The sequence below is a fragment of the Xenopus tropicalis genome, chromosome 2, assembly GCF_000004195.4.
Source record: "Xenopus tropicalis strain Nigerian chromosome 2, UCB_Xtro_10.0, whole genome shotgun sequence".
NCBI lineage: Eukaryota > Metazoa > Chordata > Amphibia > Anura > Pipidae > Xenopus > Xenopus tropicalis.
The window spans coordinates 166,324,490-166,345,019 of NC_030678.2; the positions used below are offsets into that span (position 1 = coordinate 166,324,490).

The window sequence follows — 20,530 nt, forward strand, 5'->3', positions numbered from 1 at the left end:
CTACTATAGCAGCATCTCTGTATATAAGTTTTTTGTAGACAGCTGCCGACCAGATCAGGCCATTGAGAATGATTTCAAAATGAAATGATCAATATATTATGTTGTGTTTATAAAAGCAGAAAATGAAAAAAAAATACATAAAATAATAACAACATGGAATTAAACATTTGAACTCGGCACTTTTGTCGTACAGATTTGAGCCGTTTCACAGATTTTGAAGGAACCGTGAATGTATTTTTGACCTCCATAAATCACTTTGCTTTGATCAGTCTAGTGTGGCACATTGGGATGACACCATTCCCCCCCACCCCCTTGTAATAAAATAAATGTCTACTGTCTTAAGAATTCCACCCTCGTGTTTCTTCGAATTGAAACGAAATCTGTACAAAAATACTGATAAAAGGAACAATCTGCCATGTACAATACTGCCAACGACTACCACCAACAGACAATACAACGTACCCAGTTTTATTGCTTCCATCATTTCAGATGCCCAGGTTGGCAGTCATATTCGAAATACTATTTCGATGGTTTAAAACAAAGGCTTAACCCTTTGGCGTTGGACCTTGCCGCGCTGCCCGCCAAGATCAAAGGAAAAAAAGCCACGACTGTAAGATCTCCAGGTGTTGGCACCACGGAGCTTCTAGGACAAGTGACACCTATTGCTTTTAAAGAGTAGAAATGGACCAAATGAACCAAATAAAGCCAGTACGGAGAAGGCACGCACATTCTTTAAATAGTATTCATACTATTATGGCTAGCATTTAGTTGTCCTATACATACACACATATAGTACCGCCGTTAGTAGCGTATCCATTAAACACTTGGAGCAGAAGACTTCCTGGGTAAAGTAACACAATGCTTTCAATTTCTAAATTCTATTTTCAGCACCCATTGAAGCATTTTTTTTTTTTTTCATTTTTGTGCTATTCCAGTAAACATTTCTAAAGTGGGCCGTCCTTACACAGCCTTAGTGCTTAATGTAATGCGTTATCTTTATACTCCTTCCAGTTGCTTTTAGTCATCAATTTTCTATGAATGCTTGATATTTTATATGTTTATTACCGTCAACAATTGACTTTTTCCCAAAGTGAAATAATAAATCAGGTCCTTTTGGACCTTTTAGATGAAGGAATTTTATTACCCAATACTGTTTGCGCTCTCGACAGTTATATTTGTAAGATACAAACAAGTGGGTTTGTTTGATCATCATCATCATCATCGTCATTGGCAAAGGAGTGTTACACTATGCGTTTTTTTTTTTTGCATTGCACTTTTGTCTATACGATCTCCTCGTCATATCTAAGTCATATGTATCTTTACACTTGTGTCTGATGTTGGGTTTCCATGTAGGGAATGTGAGAGTGATCCATGTTGAAGTCATCCAAACTTTCATAGTCACTTATGGCTAATTCTGTATCCTCAAACCCACAGCTCGCTGAGACATCTGATAAAGAAGCACCCACGGAATTGTGCAAGGTTAAAGATACATTATCTGTGCTTGTCTTTTCCAATTTTTGGTTTGGGCCTGGAGCAAAAGTACTAAACGAGTGGCCAGGTTGTGTAACAGCTGTCTCAATTTCATTGGATAAATGATGGGGTGGAAGGTATTGGCTGGGATGGAACTGTGGCCGCCGTCTGCAATTAGGACTAAGTGTGCTTGCCACAGACACTGGCTGGGATTTAGGTAGGGTGTCATAATGTTCTGGAAAATCTTCTGGAAGTGGAGGCGGAAGCTGATCTTGGCTTAAATAGTCTTCATGCTGTGGAGGCGGGTAGTCACTGTCAATGTCATAACCACCCAGGTAATAATCTGTTTCCAGTTCTCGCGTGCTTCCATGGTGAGCTGATGTTCCATCGGTTGCTTCATAGTTGGGAACCTCTTCAATGTCAGACAGGCGATCGTTGGGCATCCAGTCCGACGTGTCCCAATGATAGGCTGGAACAAAGGAATGAAAGATTAATACACCGTCCAAGAGTGGGGATAATGGTTGCTGTGAGGCATGCACCTGTTAATAAAAGAAAGCCATGCTGTTTCAATATCATGTTTATGGGCACACGCGGAGGCAGCCATCTCTTAGTAGCAACATCAGTGTATTATCAGACTCTACAAGAAGGCAAAACTAATCATATCATATTAGATGAAATGTTACTGCATGCTAGGACCTGAACTGTAAAGGAAGTGCATTGGATCGTTGGCACGTGCTGAACAGATGAGTGACAATAAGCGGGGAGGCAGAAATAAAGGCAAAGCTTTCAAAAACATTTTCATTTCAAGAGCACAACAAGTTCGTGAGTACAAAAATACTGGTGAGGCAACAGCAAAATGCAGATGGGCCAGAGCTACACATTTCACCTCTGTTGTAATTTTGTCCTTGGTCCACAACCGAAGCTGTTTGGTTTAGAGAAAGAAAAAGAAGGTTTATAATCAGTGAAAGACATAGGGACACGTTATACCGGTTCTGCATGCAGCCGCCAATGAATAGCTGGGGTTGAATTCAGTCAGTTATAAGCAGATAGTAGGCATAAATAAGCATAAACAGTCATCTCTTAATAGCTCTCAAAGGGATATTATAGTGACAAGTTATGTATGTAACTATAAATCTGAACACTCTCAAGCTGTCTCTAGTGATAAGAGCTCACTGGCCCAAGCTCCGGCTCATTTTGATGCAAAGTAGGAATTGTTATTATTATTACTTCACAACTGACTCACAGGATTCCTACAATCCCCGTGTAAAGGCTTAACGTGAAGGCTATATTGCTCGATAAGTAAACAATATATATATATATAATGAAGGTTCATTTTGATTTGATGGGTATGCTGGGGTAATTAATTAGAGGGTAATTAGAGGGTCTGGGGGTGAAATAGTTCAATATAACTGCACCAAGGTGCCACTTCTGTTATATCTCCTCAACTTTAAGGCTAATGGCTCAGGTAGCATTTCTCCACTGGAATTAGTGGGCTGAAAACCGCCTTTTCCCAGTCATGTCAATATCCATTCTAATCAATGACAGCAGGCACAAGTGTATTGGTCTTTTCCTCACTGGCTAAGATAGGTCCGCAGGGGTCATTTACCTAAACCCTGGATTAGGGTTGGCGGGACATTGGTCAAAAAAACCCAATGGGCCCAGTCAACCTAGGCCTGTGCCTCACTCCAAGCCAGGCACTGCTACTCCCACCCACTATCACGGCCACAAGTAAGAGGAACACAGCACGCACAGTCGTGGGGCGAAGGGTTAAGGGTATGTTGGCGGCAAGTTGGGTTGACTAGGTTGGTGGTCCCTGCAGTGATAGCCCCAGATACCCCAGTCCAACACTGCCCTGGATGGTAGCGCAAGAGAACTAAGAGCCATTGCCCTTATATAACCCAAAAAGTCACCTATAGTATATGCATAGCCTTTTCCCCTTTGTTCTTTCTGTTTGACCCCCAACTCCTCTCTCTCCCTCACCTCCGCCCACCAATGGTTATGCCTAGTTAGTATGCACATATTATCTACTAGCCGCCTTGGTGCTTTCTCCATGCGTTTACGCCGGCATAGCCATGGCCAAACAGCTCTCCTTACTTATGGGTAAGTAAACACAGCTACTTCTGCCCCTCCTGCCTGCTCTGTGACGCCTGATGGTGGCAATTCCATCCTAAGTCCTTATGGCTGCTTATGGCAACAGTCAAAATATGTGTCCTCCTCCTTTGGAAGACAAGAGTGTCCTTTTCAGTAGAATGGAGGACAATCCAAGGCTGCCAACACTTTGAAGGTCATACAACAATGGTGTGAAAACGTACGTAGGAAACAATGCAAGAGGTGTTATCTATTAAAACCCTGCAAATTCTATTTTTATGAACATTTTTCATGTCAGCAAGAGCTGCCATTAATCTAAACATACAGTTTGTATATAATTAGTTCATATAGGGCAACAATAGCTACTGTGTTATCCCCCACAAATGATTTAGACACCACCAGTCAGCAAATGTGTGCACTTTTATGAAGGGATGAAACAGATTTCATAGGAAGTCATTTTAAACCTTTTTTGGATGGGGCCCTTTATTTAGGGACTGACTTGTAAAGACTGGACTCCGGAATATACCCATAATTTGCATTTCATTAGTGCATAGGCTAAGGGGCATATTAAGTTTGCTAATGGTTTCTTAATGCTGCTCGTGGTACCACTAATTATATACAGGTTTAGGATCCAGGATCACGTCCCGCCCCCCGTGATGTCAGGCCCCGCCTCCCTGCCTGGAGTTCCTGGGCAGGAGAAGTGGTAACCCCATACTGGGGCCTTGTTTACACTCCTTTGCTTGTATTTTTGAGGTTCTAATACCCCTCAGTTGTTCTCTTTTTTGTATTATGGCACTGGATATAAACATAAACATGAAGCACAATGGTGGAAAATATAATTCTTATAAACTTCCCGATATACATTCGTGACAAATGTTCAAACTTTAGATGTAAAAACCCATAATTACATTTTATTAGAACTTTTCTTTCAATAGAATGTCAATGTGTTTGCATAACTTTACTCAGGGCCGCTTAGCCAACAGGAGGGCGAAGATTCTGCTTTCAGGTATAAGGGAAACTATACCCCCAAACAATGTAGGTCTCTATACAAATATATTGTATAAACAGCTTATATGTAACCCTGCTTCATACTGTTTTAGCAGTATGAGCCATTGGGTAATCCTAAATAGAAAACTGCCATTTTAAGTACTAAGGGCTGCCCCCTGGGATCATAGGATTCACAGTGCACACAAACAAGCCAAGGCACACATACATGCTAGGCCCCATCAGCCAATGAATGGGCAGAGTTCTGCCTTTTGCTCCCACACTACTTCCTGTTACAGTTAGAGCTGCATCACTTCCTGTCAGCTGATCTCTGAGGGAGCACACAGCCCATCACTAAATGGCGGCTCAAGGGAAAGGATGTAAAAGGGCAATATTTACTGATATATATATTCCAGTTTGGCGAGATTCTTTAATAGGCCACTTAATATGATATAAACTATCTGTTGGTTACGTATTCATTGTGGGGGTATAGTTGTGAGCAGAACTAATAACACAAGTTCTCTTTGCTGTACGCCAATTCGGCAAGTAACATGGAGTCCGTGCCGGGAAAGGGCGCCCAGTGATTGGTTATGCAAACAGACTGCTGTGAAGCCCCGCCCCCCGCGCATGCAGAGTTCTACGGTCAATGAGCATGCACAGTTTACAGCACAACAGCTTCAACACCATAGAGAGCGGCCATTTATATTCTATAGGATGCAAAAGGTTACGGAAAAGATGTAAATACCTTCATTTTCAACAGTATCAACAACATTGTTGACTAGATGTATGACAGTCACTATGGAGGCTTGAGGGGGGGGAGAGGAACGACATAGGGAAGGAAAGGGAACACAACAGACAGGTTAGTACTCAACTCCCACAATGCACTGCTGCTGTTATTCTTATTTACACATCTATGCAGACAAGTATTCATACATATACAACTTATACCGTGCACTCCTATATTTTGGTCAAAGGGGTGGTGCACCTTTACGTTAACTTTTATTATACTACAGAATGGCCAATTATAAGCCACTTTTCAATTGGTCTTTATTTTTTTATAGTTATTGAATTATTTGCCTCCTTCTTCTGACTCTTTCCAACTTTCAAATGGGGGTCACTGATGCCAGAAGCCAAAAAAAAAAAAAATATATATATATTTCTGGGTGAGGCTAGAATTTTATTGTATTACAAATTTTTTTTATTTAGGCCCTCTCCTATAAATATATACCAGTCTCTCATGCAAACTGCTCCCTGGTTACTAAGGTAATTTGAACCCTAGCAACCAGATAGCTGCTGAAATTCCAAACTTTTTATAGTTATTGAATTATTTGCCTTCTTCTTCTGACTCTTTCTAACTTTCAAATGGGGGTCACTGATGCCAGAAGCCAATATATATATATATATATATATATATATATATTTCTGGGTGAGGCTAGAATTTTATTGTATTACGATTTTTTTTTATTTAGACCCTCTCCTATAAATATATACCAGTCTCTCAAGCAAACTACTTCCTGGTTGCTAAGGTAATTTGAACCCTAGCAACCAGATAGCTGCTGAAATTCCAAACTGGAGAGCTGGTATGAAAAAACAAACCCACAAATAAAAAATGAAGACCAATTGCAATATCTCTTTAGTTAACACACAGGTGAACAACCCATTTAAGTCTATTGCTAAACAGGTTTGGTTTGCTAGGAGACCATATTTTTGGCACAAACCAAGCCCCTTGTGTATGGCATCATAGTATTTTATTGTGTCAGATGAGGAAAGTCACCTAGGGCGGTTATGTAATAAAAGGCACTAAGTTTGCACAGGAGCAGTAACCAATAGCAACCAATCAGCAAGTAGAATTTACTGGTCACCTGTTGGAAAGCAAACATTTTACTGGTTTCTATGGGTTACTGCTCCTGGGCAAACTTACCCCCATATGTAATAAAAGGCACACAGTTTGCCCAGGAGCAGTAACCAATAGCAACCAATCAGCAAGTAGAATTTACTGGTCACCTGTTGGAAAGCAAACATCTTACTGGTTTCTATGGGTTACCGCTACTGGGCAAATCAACCCCATATGTAATATAGGGCACACAGTTTGCCCAGGAGCAGTAACCCATAGCAACCAATAAATGCCACCTGCTGATCGGTTGCTACAGGTGATAAAAAGTGTTCCAAACTACATTAGTGCCTTTTATTACATATGAGACAACAATTCATACAACTGATTGGGTATTGTGTTTTTTGACATCTTTAGAATGGCTGTCCTGTGCTTCTCCAATTGTCTGTGATCTAGAACAATTTTCCTCTCATGAAAAGTCATTTAATTCTAATTAATTCTAATGGCTGAATGGGTGAGTCTTGGTTTAAAACCATCACACTTATGAGTCCAATCAGGTTTTTATCTGGTGTAACACCAGTACTGAAAAAGACTATGGAACACCAAAGGTTTCCTCACTGTGGCTTCTCAATAAAACCTAGAACATGAACCCTGAGCCACCATCAGCTGCTTTATTTTCTCATAATACAGACCAAGCACTTCCCATACATTATAACTGGTTCCCATACATTATAACTGGTTCCCATACATTATAACTGGTTCCCATACATTATGGAAGTGACGGCCAAGAGGTTTTTACGATCACCATGGATTTACCTTGAGAAGGTCACCATGACCAACAGTAAAGATATCTTCAAGAGATTATTTACCCATAATTTACTAAATTGACAGCATCTTAGGGGGGTTTAAAACCACACAGTAAAATGAAGTGGCTGGTAGAAATAAGAGTTGAAGAGCTGCACATTCCCCATACATAATAAGAAGGGCATAACAAGCATAAATGCACCATGCTGTGAGCTTCAGTGTTAGAAGGTGATTGTGTCAGTGGAAAATCCTACATCCAAGCAATTATATCTCAGGCGTGGAACAAGGTTGCACAATACAAGCAGCTATCAGGGCGGGGGAAGTCAGCAGTAAAACATAAGATGTCAAAGAAATCAGTTGATTGGTTAATCAGAAGGTTCCAAAAAGGAAAGTGTTGGGACAATAAAGGGGTGCTACACAGGCAAGGCCATGTTGGGGTACCTGGGCATGCAACTTCAGGGAAGAGATCTAATGAGCCAACATATACCGGGGTTCTACATGGGTTCTACATTTGGTTTTAACATATATTGTGCTTAGCATTTCATTAAAGAATATCAATGTTTTGTTTTATACTTGTTGCACTAAATAGTACAGACAAGTGAAACTGAAAGCACTTCCGGTGTATGTAGAATTCACAGATTTTGGTTGTAGCAATTGCGGTGGAAGGAGAAGGCGGTAAATCATATTAGGGCTCATTTACGTCCACAAGTACAGTGGGAAACGTTTGCCTTTTTCCACTGTCAGTTGCGTCTTCCTATAGTTGAGCTCTGTGCCACCCAGTCCTTTCTGCCTTCCATGCCGCCTATTGACGTAGGAGAACCCTGGAGCTACTGCCACCTCCGGGCCAGGCACTAGCTCCAGGGTTTCTACAGTGCCCCCTGCGTCAATTGGTGCAGAATAGCCCATTTGGTACAAACCCGATATATTGGCTCACTCCGAACTGAGGTGCATTTGCATCCGGGGTTGGGCAGAATTTAGAAAACCAGTAAAGCACTGGCGTGAGGAATTGGTTTAAGAAACGATAGTAAATGAAAGGATTATTAGGGGATAGATAGCATAGAAAACAGTTCACTAATATTATGGAATGGGCAAGGAATGTAGTTGGCAAATCTTTAATGGAGTATAGTGGTAATCTGCATCCCTTCTCCACTGCTATAACAATATGAAGGGGCAGGTACACAAGAGAGAAAATAAACCATTAATGGTCACAGAATCCCTTGGTAATTTCTAATATCCTTATTCTCACACTAGGGGGTACAATATTCCCTGTATTTGAAATACAAAGAGAATTGAAAAAAAAGTGTGTCCCTCAAAATGTCAGGAATGTAAGAATCACAGAAGTTATATTCTCAAATGCTTCCGATGACGCTAAAATAAGACACATGGAAAAGCCAATAGTCATTTTCTTACCATTATCATCACACGAATCTGACTGAAAGGAGTTTAGAGATTGGTTTTCAGAGTTGCTGCCTTTATTGCTTCCCACAAAGCAGGTCACCTCTTCAGTGGCATCCAGCCCCTTACCTGTACACGTAAGGATAAAAGCAAAAATGCCATCAGGATTCTCTAGTCACGTGTTTTTTATGTCACATGTGTTGGGCAAATGGTGAGCACTGCAGCCTGGGGTCTTGAGTCTGAGCCTGACCTGGGCGCTATCTGCTCATTTTAACGAAATCCTACAAGAGTGTAATATAACCTGGGCAGAGCCAGTAGCAACCAAGAAACTTGGCACGTTCTTTTCTACATTGATCTCAGTACCCTCTTTGCCTCCTCCCTGCTACCTCCCACCAGCTTTGTAAACTTCTCCAACATCTATTTACTAATCCTTCTCCTTCTCCAAACCCTCTCTGCTTCCACCTTACTTCTCCCATTAGTCTTGTGACCTTTCCCAACATCTACCTACTCATCCTTCCAAACCTGTCCCCTTTGCCTCCTCACCACTCCCTCCCACCAACTTTGTGACCTTCTCCAGTATCTACCTACTCATTCTCCCAAACCTCTGTCCCCTTTGCCTCCTCTCCACTCTCTCCCACCAACTTTGTGACCTTCTCCAGTATCTACCTACTCATTCTCCCAAACCTCTGTCCCCTTTACCTCCTCTCCACTCCCTCCCACCAACTTTGTGATCTTCTCCAGTATCTACCTACTCATTCTCCCAAACCTCTGTCCCCTTTGCCTCCTCTCCACTCCCTCCCACCAACTTTGTGATCTTCTCCAGTATCTATCTACTCATTCTCCCAAACCTCTGTCCCTTTTGCCTCCTCACCACTTCCTCTCACCAGCTTTATGACTTTTTCACCACCTCCCAATTCATTCTCCCAACTCTGCCTCCTCCCCACCAATACCCGTGTTTTCTCCGTGCCCTTTCTTCCATCAGTACAAAACTAATGGACTTTTATGGGTTTTTTTTAAAAAAAAAGTGCCATATGATTTCCTGCATTTTTATTTTTTTACTTACAGTCATTTCCTGTGTCCCAGGCCCCCTTCCTGATGGAGTCACAGTCTGACCGACATGGAGACACTGATGGAAGATTTGGAGCCACACTACACACCACCACACCTCTTCTAGCTGTCAGTATCCGAGGAGACTCAGGATGAAAAGTTGTCATTTCCTGATGCTCTACGCCAAGGCCATCTACCATTTTATCCAGGTTATTTCTTGAATCACTTTGAAAGCAGGGCGTGTAAGCCATGGGTCTAACAGGCACCTGTGGAGGACCAACCTCTTGGTATATGTTCCGACTGTCTCCACCGCTACGCAAGTTTTTAAACTGAATGCCATTGGTTTTGTTGAGCAAGGCTGCAGTGGCCGGGTCTTGCACAAGAGTGATGTTATTACGAGAGTAGTTTTTCCTAAATACCTTCTTCCGAAATACAATAAAGAGGATGATAAGGACGAAGATAACAAACAACACCACCGCTATGCCAATAAGCTCTTCTTTGCCGACGTAGGAATGACCTGCCTGTATATTGGGCACTACTACCGGTCTGAGGCCGCAGTACTGTCCAACATATCCATGACTGCAGTTACAGAAAAACGATCCAAATACGTTGACGCAAGTTCCGCCATTTTCGCAGTCTTCCCTTTCACATTCATTGATATCTTCTTCACACCTTCACAAAATACAAAACAATTAGCTTGAGTAGTTGTTACATAGTAACATTTTGCTACTACAGATGTTCTCATGACTAACAATAAGAATGAAAGCTTATTGTTGCATGTTTTCTTGATAGACTTATTCACTCCATGTGGGCAACCATGTTGGACCTGGTGCCCATTGCCACCCCAACAAAAGATACTACTGGAGGTAAAACTAATATCAGGCAGCCAAACCATCCCCAAAATATTGTGTCCTATTCAAGAAACCATAAGCCCAACGTATCAAGGGCTATAATAATAGTTCATGGAATTTTCAGCAAAAGATAACTTTTTCAAAGCAGAATTCTAGGAACTCACTGTAATATTTATAATGTAAAGGAAAGTGGATGAACGAGATTGAAACTTTTGAGCGCATCAAAATAAGAGCTGCTGCTATCCCACAGCCACAGTCCCTCCCCAGAGGCTATTATCCCCCCACTGCTACTATAGGCACCATCTCTCCCTACTATACCTGCTATCCCACAGCCCCAGTCCCTTCCCAGAGGCTATTATCCCCCCACTGCTACTATAGGCACCATCTCTCCCTACTATACCTGCTATCCCACAGCCCCAATCCCTTCCCAGAGGCTATTATCCCCCCACTGCTACTATAGGCACCCTCTCTCCCTACTATACCTGCTATCCCACAGCCACAGTCCCTCCCCAGAGGCTATTATCCCCCCACTGCTACTATAGGCACCATCTCTCCCTACTATACCTGCTATCCCACAGCCCCAGTCCCTTCCCAGAGGCTATTATCCCCCCACTGCTACTATAGGCACCATCTCTCCCTACTATACCTGCTATCCCACAGCCCCAATCCCTTCCCAGAGGCTATTATCCCCCCACTGCTACTATAGGCACCCTCTCTCCCTACTATACCTGCTATCCCACAGCCACAGTCCCTCCCCAGAGGCTATTATCCCCCCACTGCTACTATAGGCACCATCTCTCCCTACTATACCTGCTATCCCACAGCCCCAGTCCCTTCCCAGAGGCTATTATCCCACTGCTACTATAGGCACCATCTCTCCCTACTATACCTGCTATCCCACAGCCCCAGTCCCTTCCCAGAGGCTATTATCCCCCCACTGCTACTATAGGCACCATCTCTCCCTACTATACCTGCTATCCCACAGCCCCAGTCCCTTCCCAGAGGCTATTATCCCACTGCTACTATAGGCACCATCTCTCCCTACTATACCTGCTATCCCACAGCCCCAGTCCCTTCCCAGAGGCTATTATCCCCCCACTGCTACTATAGGCACCATCTCTCCCTACTATACCTGCTATCCCACAGCCCCAGTCCCTTCCCAGAGGCTATTATCCCCCCACTGCTACTATAGGCACCATCTCTCCCTACTATACCTGCTATCCCACAGCCCCAGTCCCTTCCCAGAGGCTATTATCCCCCCACTACTACTATAGGCACCATCTCTCCCTACTATACCTGCTATCCCACAGCCCCAGTCCCTTCCCAGAGGCTATTATCCCCCCACTGCTACTATAGGCACCATCTCTCCCTACTATACCTGCTATCCCACAGCCCCAGACCCTTCCCAGAGGCTATTATCCCCCCACTGCTACTATAGGCACCATCTCTCCCTACTATACCTGCTATCCCACAGCCCCAGTCCCTTCCCAGAGGCTATTATCCCCCACTGCTACTATAGGCACCATCTCTCCCTACTATACCTGCTATCCCACAGCCCCAGTCCCTTCCCAGAGGCTATTATCCCCCCACTGCTACTATAGGCACCATCTCTCCCTACTATACCTGCTATCCCACAGCCCCAGTCCCTTCCCAGAGGCAATTATCCCACTGCTACTATAGGCACCATCTCTCCCTACTATACCTGCTATCCCACAGCCCCAGTCCCTTCCCAGAGGCTATTATCCCCCCCACTGCTACTATAGGCACCATCTCTCCCTACTATACCTGCTATCCCACAGCCACAGTCCCTTCCCAGGGGCTATTATCCCCCCACTGCTACTATAGGCACCATCTCTCCCTACTATACCTGCTATCCCACAGCCCCAGTCCCTTCCCAGAGGCTATTATCCCCCCACTGCTACTATAGGCACCATCTCTCCCTACTATACCTGCTATCCCACAGCCCCAGTCCCTCCCCAGAGGCTATTATCCCCCCACTGCTACTATAGGCACCATCTCTCCCTACTATACCTGCTATCCCACAGCCCCAGTCCCTTCCCAGAGGCTATTATCCCCCCACTGCTACTATAGGCACCATCTCTCCCTACTATACCTGCTATCCCACAGCCCCAGTCCCTTCCCAGAGGCTATTATCCCCCCACTGCTACTATAGGCACCATCTCTCCCTACTATACCTGCTATCCCACAGCCCCAGTCCCTTCCCAGAGGCTATTATCCCCCCACTGCTACTATAGGCACCATCTCTCCCTACTATACCTGCTATCCCACAGCCCCAGTCCCTTCCCAGAGGCTATTATCCCCCACTGCTACTATAGGCACCATCTCTCCCTACTATACCTGCTATCCCACAGCCCCAGTCCCTTCCCAGAGGCTATTATCCCCCCACTGCTACTATAGGCACCATCTCTCCCTACTATACCTGCTATCCCACAGCCCCAGTCCCTTCCCAGAGGCTATTATCCCCCCACTGCTACTATAGGCACCATCTCTCCCTACTATACCTGCTATCCCACAGCCCCAGTCCCTTCCCAGAGGCTATTATCCCCCCACTGCTACTATAGGCACCATCTCTCCCTACTATACCTGCTATCCCACAGCCCCAGTCCCTTCCCAGAGGCTATTATCCCCCCACTGCTACTATAGGCACCATCTCTCCCTACTATACCTGCTATCCCACAGCCCCAGTCCCTTCCCAGAGGCTATTATCCCCCCACTGCTACTATAGGCACCATCTCTCCCTACTATACCTGCTATCCCACAGCCCCAGTCCCTTCCCAGGGGCTATTATCCCCCCACTGCTACTATAGGCACCATCTCTCCCTACTATACCTGCTATCCCACAGCCCCAGTCCCTTCCCAGAGGCTATTATCCCCCCACTGCTACTATAGGCACCATCTCTCCCTACTATACCTGCTATCCCACAGCCCCAGTCCCTTCCCAGAGGCTATTATCCCCCCACTGCTACTATAGGCACCATCTCTCCCTACTATACCTGCTATCCCACAGCCCCAGTCCCTTCCCAGAGGCTTTTATCCCACTGCTACTATAGGCACCATCTCTCCCTACTATACCTGCTATCCCACAGCCCCAGTCCCTTCCCAGAGGCTATTATCCCCCCACTGCTACTATAGGCACCATCTCTCCCTACTATACCTGCTATCCCACAGCCCCAGTCCCTTCCCAGAGACTATTATCCCCCCACTGCTACTATAGGCACCATCTCTCCCTACTATACCTGCTATCCCACAGCCCCAGTCCCTTCCCAGAGGCTATTATCCCCCCACTGCTACTATAGGCACCATCTCTCCCTACTATACCTGCTATCCCACAGCCCCAGTCCCTTCCCAGAGGCTATTATCCCAAGCCTGATCATAGCAAGGAAAACTCTAATCTGCTTCCTAGTGTATATTTAGAGAAGAAACAGGTTCCAGAAAACAGTGAAAGGAATCAGTGGAAGGGAACAAGCGCTGGCACGGTGCATTATTTTCTTCAATCTATTTATTATCGATCCAGAGGCACAAAAGCGACATCTCTATTTTTCCGGATGACACAACATTATATGTTATATATATATATATATATATATATATATACACTGTGCAGCTAGACACTGCTGTTTATTATTTGAATGTCAGCCCTAATTAACACTATAAATGCTGAATATTAAATGCATACGTTTTATGCAAGTTAAATACTATTTATAATAAAGTCTGATATTTATTGCCCCCATCTTGCTGTTACTTACGTTAAGCCCCTCAGGCCCGTCCTGCAGCTGCAGATGAAGGAGCTCCCTATGGGGTCGCAGGTCCCCCCATTCCGGCATGGGTTTGGGTAGCAGGCCGTGATCTCCGACTCACAGTTCTTCCCTATAAATTGAGATGGACAAGCGCACTGATAGCCTGTATGGGGGAAAGGAGAGGGGGATCAATAGGGCAGTAATACACAGAGAGCTGCACGTGCATAGGGGTCAATAGCAAATGAAAATAGATTGATTGGCAGATGATATAGGTGGGTGGGGTTGAAAGCAGTGTAAAATAATAGGGTTATTAATGGCACCTTTATAAACACTGTACAGCAATTAGCCCTTTCTAATGGATAATGTCGGTAATCTCTTTTACGCCGTTAAAATATTTTACACAGCTTAATAAATAGGCGCCGTCTGAATTTCCAGCCGCAAAATCTGCCAGTATTTCAACGCCGAACTGTGACTCAACAGCGACACCTACTGCCCAAAATGGGTCACTTCTACTCCAGTCACCGTGAAAAGAGGAAAATATGAATGGCAAAGTGCAGCTGCCAATAGATTCTGGTGCGTCTGTACTGGCAGCATCAGGCACTGAGCGGAATGAGATCTGGGAGTAAATATCAGTTAATTATTGTATTGTATTGCAACTGTATTTATTTGTATTTATTGTTGTACTTTGTATTTATCTATTATTATCTTATTAACCCCCTGTTTGTATTAATGTATTCTACTGTACAGCGCTGGGTACATAAGTAGCACTTTATAAATAAATATATACATACATACATTATTGTAAATTCATTGCTTATATTAAAGGGCTACAGCAAATGGCATTTTCTTACCGGTGTGATTGTCGGCTTAGGGGGGCACAATGCTGAGCACTGCCCCTTCTTTAGCTGCCCATGAACTCACAGTTCAGGTGATTATCATTGGTAAATGCTTCTGTGTTTGCAAGAGTTAATTGGTTTGTGAGTGTATGGACCGGTGCCAGACCAAGCTGGCCAGGATCCCTAGGCAACCAAGGCGCCACTTGGGGGGGGGGGGGGCAAGGGCCTAGACTACCTTTGCACCCTAGGCACTTGCCTCTTCTGCCTACCCCTAGTTCCGGCTTTGGCTCTAGTAGGGTCCAGGCAATCTAATTAATTAAATTTCCAGCATTTTGGTTGGCTAACCACTCCATGTACCATTGCCCTAAGATGTACAAGATTGTAAGCTCTTTTGGGCAGGGCTCCCTTCCCCTCCTGTATCGGTTACTGATTGCTTTATATGTTACTCTGTATGTCCAATGTATGAAATGCAGTAATTCCTTGTAGAGTGTAAGCTCTTTTGGGCAGGGCTCCCTTCCCCTCCTGTATCGGTTACTGATTGCTTTATATGTTACTCTGTATGCCCAATGTATGAAATGCAGTAATTCCTTGTAGAGTGTAAGCTCTTTTGGGCAGGGCTCCCTTCCCCTCCTGTATCGGTTACTGATTGCTTTATATGTTACTCTGTATGCCCAATGTATGAAACTCACTTATTGTACAGCGCTGCGGAATATGTTGGTGCTTTATAAATAAATGTTAATAATAATAATAATACAAGTTCCTTAGGTGCCATGGTTAACGGTGTTACCGGGATTCATGCATTGTTGCATTTAGCGCTAAGAGCTCAATCCTAATTATTACCCAGTTATGACCACTAGATGGCGCTGCAAACAAACTATATGATACGTTGTGTGTCTGGGTTTTCATGTGAATGTGGAAAACATTATGGGGGGGGGGCAAGAGTAACAAAATGAATTATTATTATTATTAACATTTATTTATAAAGCGCCAACATATCCCGCAGCGCTGTACAATAAGTGGGTTTCATACATTGGACATACAGAGTAACATATAAAGCAATCAGTAACCGATACAGGAGGGGAAGGGAGCCCTGCCCAAAAGAGCTTACACTCTACAAGGAATTACTGCATTTCATACATTGGGCATACAGAGTAACATATAAAGCAAACAGTAACCGATACAGGAGGGGAAGGGAGCCCTGCCCAAAAGAGCTTACACTCTACAAGGAATTACTGCATTTCATACATTGGGCATACAGAGTAACATATAAAGCAATCAGTAACCGATACAGGAGGGGAAGGGAGCCCTGCCCAAAAGAGCTTACACTCTACAAATTCACTTTCAATGCAATTATCAGTGTAGCACAGCCCTACTGACCCTCTCCTCCGCCAGTTTCATGATTGCTGGGCAATTTGTAGGCACTATCGGTGTGAATGTTCCCAGAATAATCTCAGTACAGGCCCCTGTGTATGTCACTGAATCGTGCAGTAGTTGGTACCGCATCCACCGACCAGACACATATAATAACAAGATCTTCATTTCACTTCTTACCAAATGCTGATCCAGCAGGAACATTGAGCTGGTTTCCCATAACAAGACTGGGAATACCAAGTATTATTCTATCCTTGCCATAGTTGAACTACTACTGCTGGTTAAAGGGGAACTCCACCCAGATACCATTTTTTTGCCCAGTGAACGAATATGTAATTCTAATCAACTTTCCAATATACATTCATTAAACACTGTTAATGGTTCTAAAGTTATTTGTAGCTGTAATTGCTACTAAAAGCAGAGTGTTTTCAGCCATGTTTAGTCTCTGCCCTGGAAGCTCTGTCTTTTGAAACAATGTAACAAAAGCAGCTGAGGCTGAATCCTGCTACATTGTATCAATGGAGCAGAAATGGCCTCGCACATACGGTTACCAGTAGCAATTATAGTTGCAAATAAAGGCAAAACCACCGGAATCTATAATGAATGCATGTTGGAAAGCTGCTCAGACTTCCATCTTCTTCCATTGGGCAAAACAAAAGGTTGTTGGTGTAGTTCCCCTTTAACTCAAGTAGATACAGTGAAGGCTCTCGCAGCTCTATTGCCCAGCAGTTTATTGGCAGGATCTCAGCGCCGCCTGTTTGGGAATGATTCCACTCAACGAGTAGAACGAGTGGCTCCGCTGTTCCCGCATGACGGTACTTGACCTATTTATTCTCAGAATGAGCTGCAAAGCGACGGCACATTTATTTTTTCGTTGCCTTAAGAGATAACAATTTCTCTGTTTGGTGTTTTTCTTTTTTTTATGCCGATTCAGTAATAGAAACAATAGGTCTCGTTCAACTCGCAAACTCCATACCCGCCAGAAACAGGTGCACGTTGTGGTGTTATTGCAGTTGGTCTTCATTACATAGTTACATAGGGTTGAAAAAAGACCAGAGTCCATCAAGTTCAACCCTTCAAAGTAAACCCAGCACCCACACCTACCAATCTATACACTCACATACATAAACTATATATACAACCACTAATACTAACTGTAGATATTAGTATCACAATAGCCTTGGATATATTTTTTGCCAATTCAGTAATAGAAACAATAGGTCTCATTCACTCCCGGAACTCTATACCCGCCAGAAACAGGTGCACGTTGTGGTGTTATTGCAATTGGTCTTCATTGTTAATTACTTAATGGTTTTGGTTTATCTGTTTTGTTCAGAAGCTTTGAATGTTTGTATTGAAGCAGCTATCTGGTTTCTAGGGTCTTATTTACCCTAGCAACCACAGAGTGGTTTGAATCAGAAACTGGAATAAGGGGGGCTGAATAGGAAGATAAGGAATAAAAAGTAACAATAACAATAAAACTGGAGCCTCACAGAGCAATGGTTTTCTGTCTTGAAATGGGGGTCAGTGACCCACGTATACGGGATATGGGATACAAGAAGCATTAAAGGGGAACTCTAGCCTAAACGGCTTCTCCTATCCCTGTAATCTGTTCCTTCAAAAAGTAGGAATAAATACCATGTTTATATGCTGAAATCCAGCTGCAAAACTGTTCTTCTCTTTCTGCATCATTTGAAATCCTGGCAGGGGAGGAGGGACTAAAACATTGATGTTACAAATTGTAACAACTTCTCCCACAGCTTACAGACAGCATGCAGGAACTACATAACCCACAATGCATTGCACTGGGATGTTCCTTTCCTTATTGACACCACGTGTGCAGCAGGGAATTGTGGGATTGGGAGGAGGCAGGCTGAGGACAGGCGACTACTGTTACATTTTATTTGAGTCACAAAGTAGTCAGCTGATCAGCAGGAGAACAGGGGGCGGGGCTTAGGGAACTGTTCCAAACCAGATTATCACATTAAACATTATTAAATAGCTGCATATTGTTTAATTGATGTATATTGCAAAGTTGCTTGAAATTATGTTTACTTTTCAATAAGCTGTGTATGGGTGTTTGCCTGCAGTTGCAGCTACTCACCACCAGAGGGCACGTTGGTACAGCTGCCTCCGTTCTGGCAGGGTTTCCTCTCGCAGGCGTCCGGATAGAGAACGCAGCCAAGCTTTAATTCCGTCAGGCCGACCACTTCTGCGAAGCTGCTGCGCTTGTTCTGGAGGGGCAGCTCATTGTTATTCAGGACAACGGAGTCCAGACACCCCTGGAAGCCGCCCAGGACCTGCGTGTTCCTCTTGTCGGTGAGGCTGCGGACGTTCTCCACTTGCACCTGCGCCCCGAAATAAATGGCGCTGTCGGGGCTCAGGGTCTGGAAGTAGAAGGGGGCCTTGCGCCGCTCCACGTAACTGTCGTCCAGGGACAAGCTTGTGAAGTTCCCATTGAGATCCAGATAAACCGAGTGCCAGTTCCCATCGTTCACCGTCCGGCCAGAAATTCCCAGGATTCCTGGGCCGCTGCCACAGTCCAATTGGAACCACAGCTTGCCGTCCACGATCTGCGAAACAGAATGTGAAAAATGCGAATTTGTAGATGTATAGAAAGTAAACACGAACGTGAAATATATGTCTGGGGGAGAAGCCTGAGAGAGACCAGAAGGCGGCTGGGTGGCCAAAAGCTAAACACTCAGCAACCAGTGAAGAAATACAGGCAACTATTCTTATCTTCTATTTATACTCCATTTATTTCCATCTGAGAGAGAATTACAAGGGTTATTATATGAGCAGACAAAGTTGCAGATTTATAGAAACATTGGGGTAACAGTCACCCCGCTATAGTTCCAGGGGTACCCAGGGCACAAGCACTCACCCCAAATCTCCCCCTATCTGGCCTTCAGGCTGGGCCCCCTTAGCCCATAACAAGGTTACAGATATATAGAAACATTGGGGTAACAGTCACCCCGCTATAGTTCCAGGGGTACCCAGGGCACAAATAAGCACTCACCCCAAATCCCCCCCTAACTGGCCTTCAGGCTGGGCCCCCTTAGCCCATAACAAGGTTACAGATATATAGAAACATTGGGGTAACAGTCACCCTCCTATAGTTCCAGGGGTACCCAGGGCACAAATAAGCACTCACCCCAAATCCCCCCCTAACTGGCCTTCAGGCTGGGCCCCCTTAGCCCATAACAAGGTTACAGATATATAGAAACATTGGGGTAACAGTCACCCCTATAGTTCCAGGGGTACCCAGGGCACAAATAAGCACTCACCCCAAATCTCCCCCTAACTGGCCTTCAGGCTGGGCCCCCTTAGCCCATAACAAGGTTACAGATATATAGAAACATTGGGGTAACAGTCACCCCTATAGTTCCAGGGGTACCCAGGGTACAAATAAACCCCAAATCCCCCCCTAACTGGCCTTCAGGTTGGGCCCCCTTAGACTATTAGCCATTCAGCTACAGTTCCAGTAATATAAAGGGGGGCAAATATATTTTTAATCCAAATTTCACCTTAATCGGCCTTAAGGTTTGGGCTTTTGGGTGCATCTAGACTGGCAAAAAGCTATTACACCCAATGTCCACCAAGGGGCGTTCAGGCTCCAATGCCAGAGGACCGCGCAGGGGGCTACAGTAGAATTAAGTGCCTTATGAACTGGCTTTAGAATGGTTTAATAAAATACCCAGTTCTATCAGTGATGATCCCCCTACAAATACAGTCTCTGTGAGTATTACATGGATAAGCTGCTAACTACCCTATTTGTCCTGAAGGTGGCACTGCAGGGTCAGGGTTGTGAAGAGTCTCATCACACACAATAAGAATGGGAAGTTTATGTGCATGGGAAGCTTCAGTCCCAGTGAGGTTGCGGTGCTGTAGGACACATCGTAGAACAAAGGCGCAGCTCTGCGCTGGGGGGGGTAACTGGGCAAAGCCCCTCGGCTCACTCTGACATTTAATAAGACAGAGCATTAATCAGTTACATAAGGCCTAATTGTGTATTTTTGGAGAGAAGCTTAGAAACCGAGTCAGATAAAACCCATTTCAGCTTCTGCATATCATTATTTATTTAACACCCCATAA

At 44.3% G+C, this 20,530-nt stretch overlaps 1 protein-coding gene across 6 annotated transcripts in view; it reads right to left on the reverse strand.

The window, feature by feature from the left end:
* Window positions 1-203: 203 nt before the first annotated feature.
* The window catches only part of fat3 (FAT atypical cadherin 3), a 334,300-nt gene continuing 313,973 nt past the window's right edge, over window positions 204-20,530 (reverse strand). For 2 of the 6 annotated variants that reach the window (XM_031897339.1, XM_031897342.1), the window contains 7 exons: window positions 18,540-19,008; window positions 14,238-14,391; window positions 9,636-10,291; window positions 8,588-8,701; window positions 5,288-5,347; window positions 2,357-2,392; window positions 204-1,939 (listed from right to left, as the gene is read on the reverse strand). In XM_031897339.1, the coding sequence (XP_031753199.1) occupies window positions 1,320-1,939; window positions 2,357-2,392; window positions 5,288-5,347; window positions 8,588-8,701; window positions 9,636-10,291; window positions 14,238-14,391; window positions 18,540-19,008 (2,109 nt within the window). In that variant the 3' untranslated portion in view covers window positions 204-1,319. The remainder of the gene's footprint in view (window positions 1,940-2,356; window positions 2,393-5,287; window positions 5,348-8,587; window positions 8,702-9,635; window positions 10,292-14,237; window positions 14,392-18,539; window positions 19,009-20,530) is intronic. The other 4 variants (XM_031897341.1, XM_031897340.1, XM_031897343.1 and 1 more) reach the window with 4 other exon arrangements.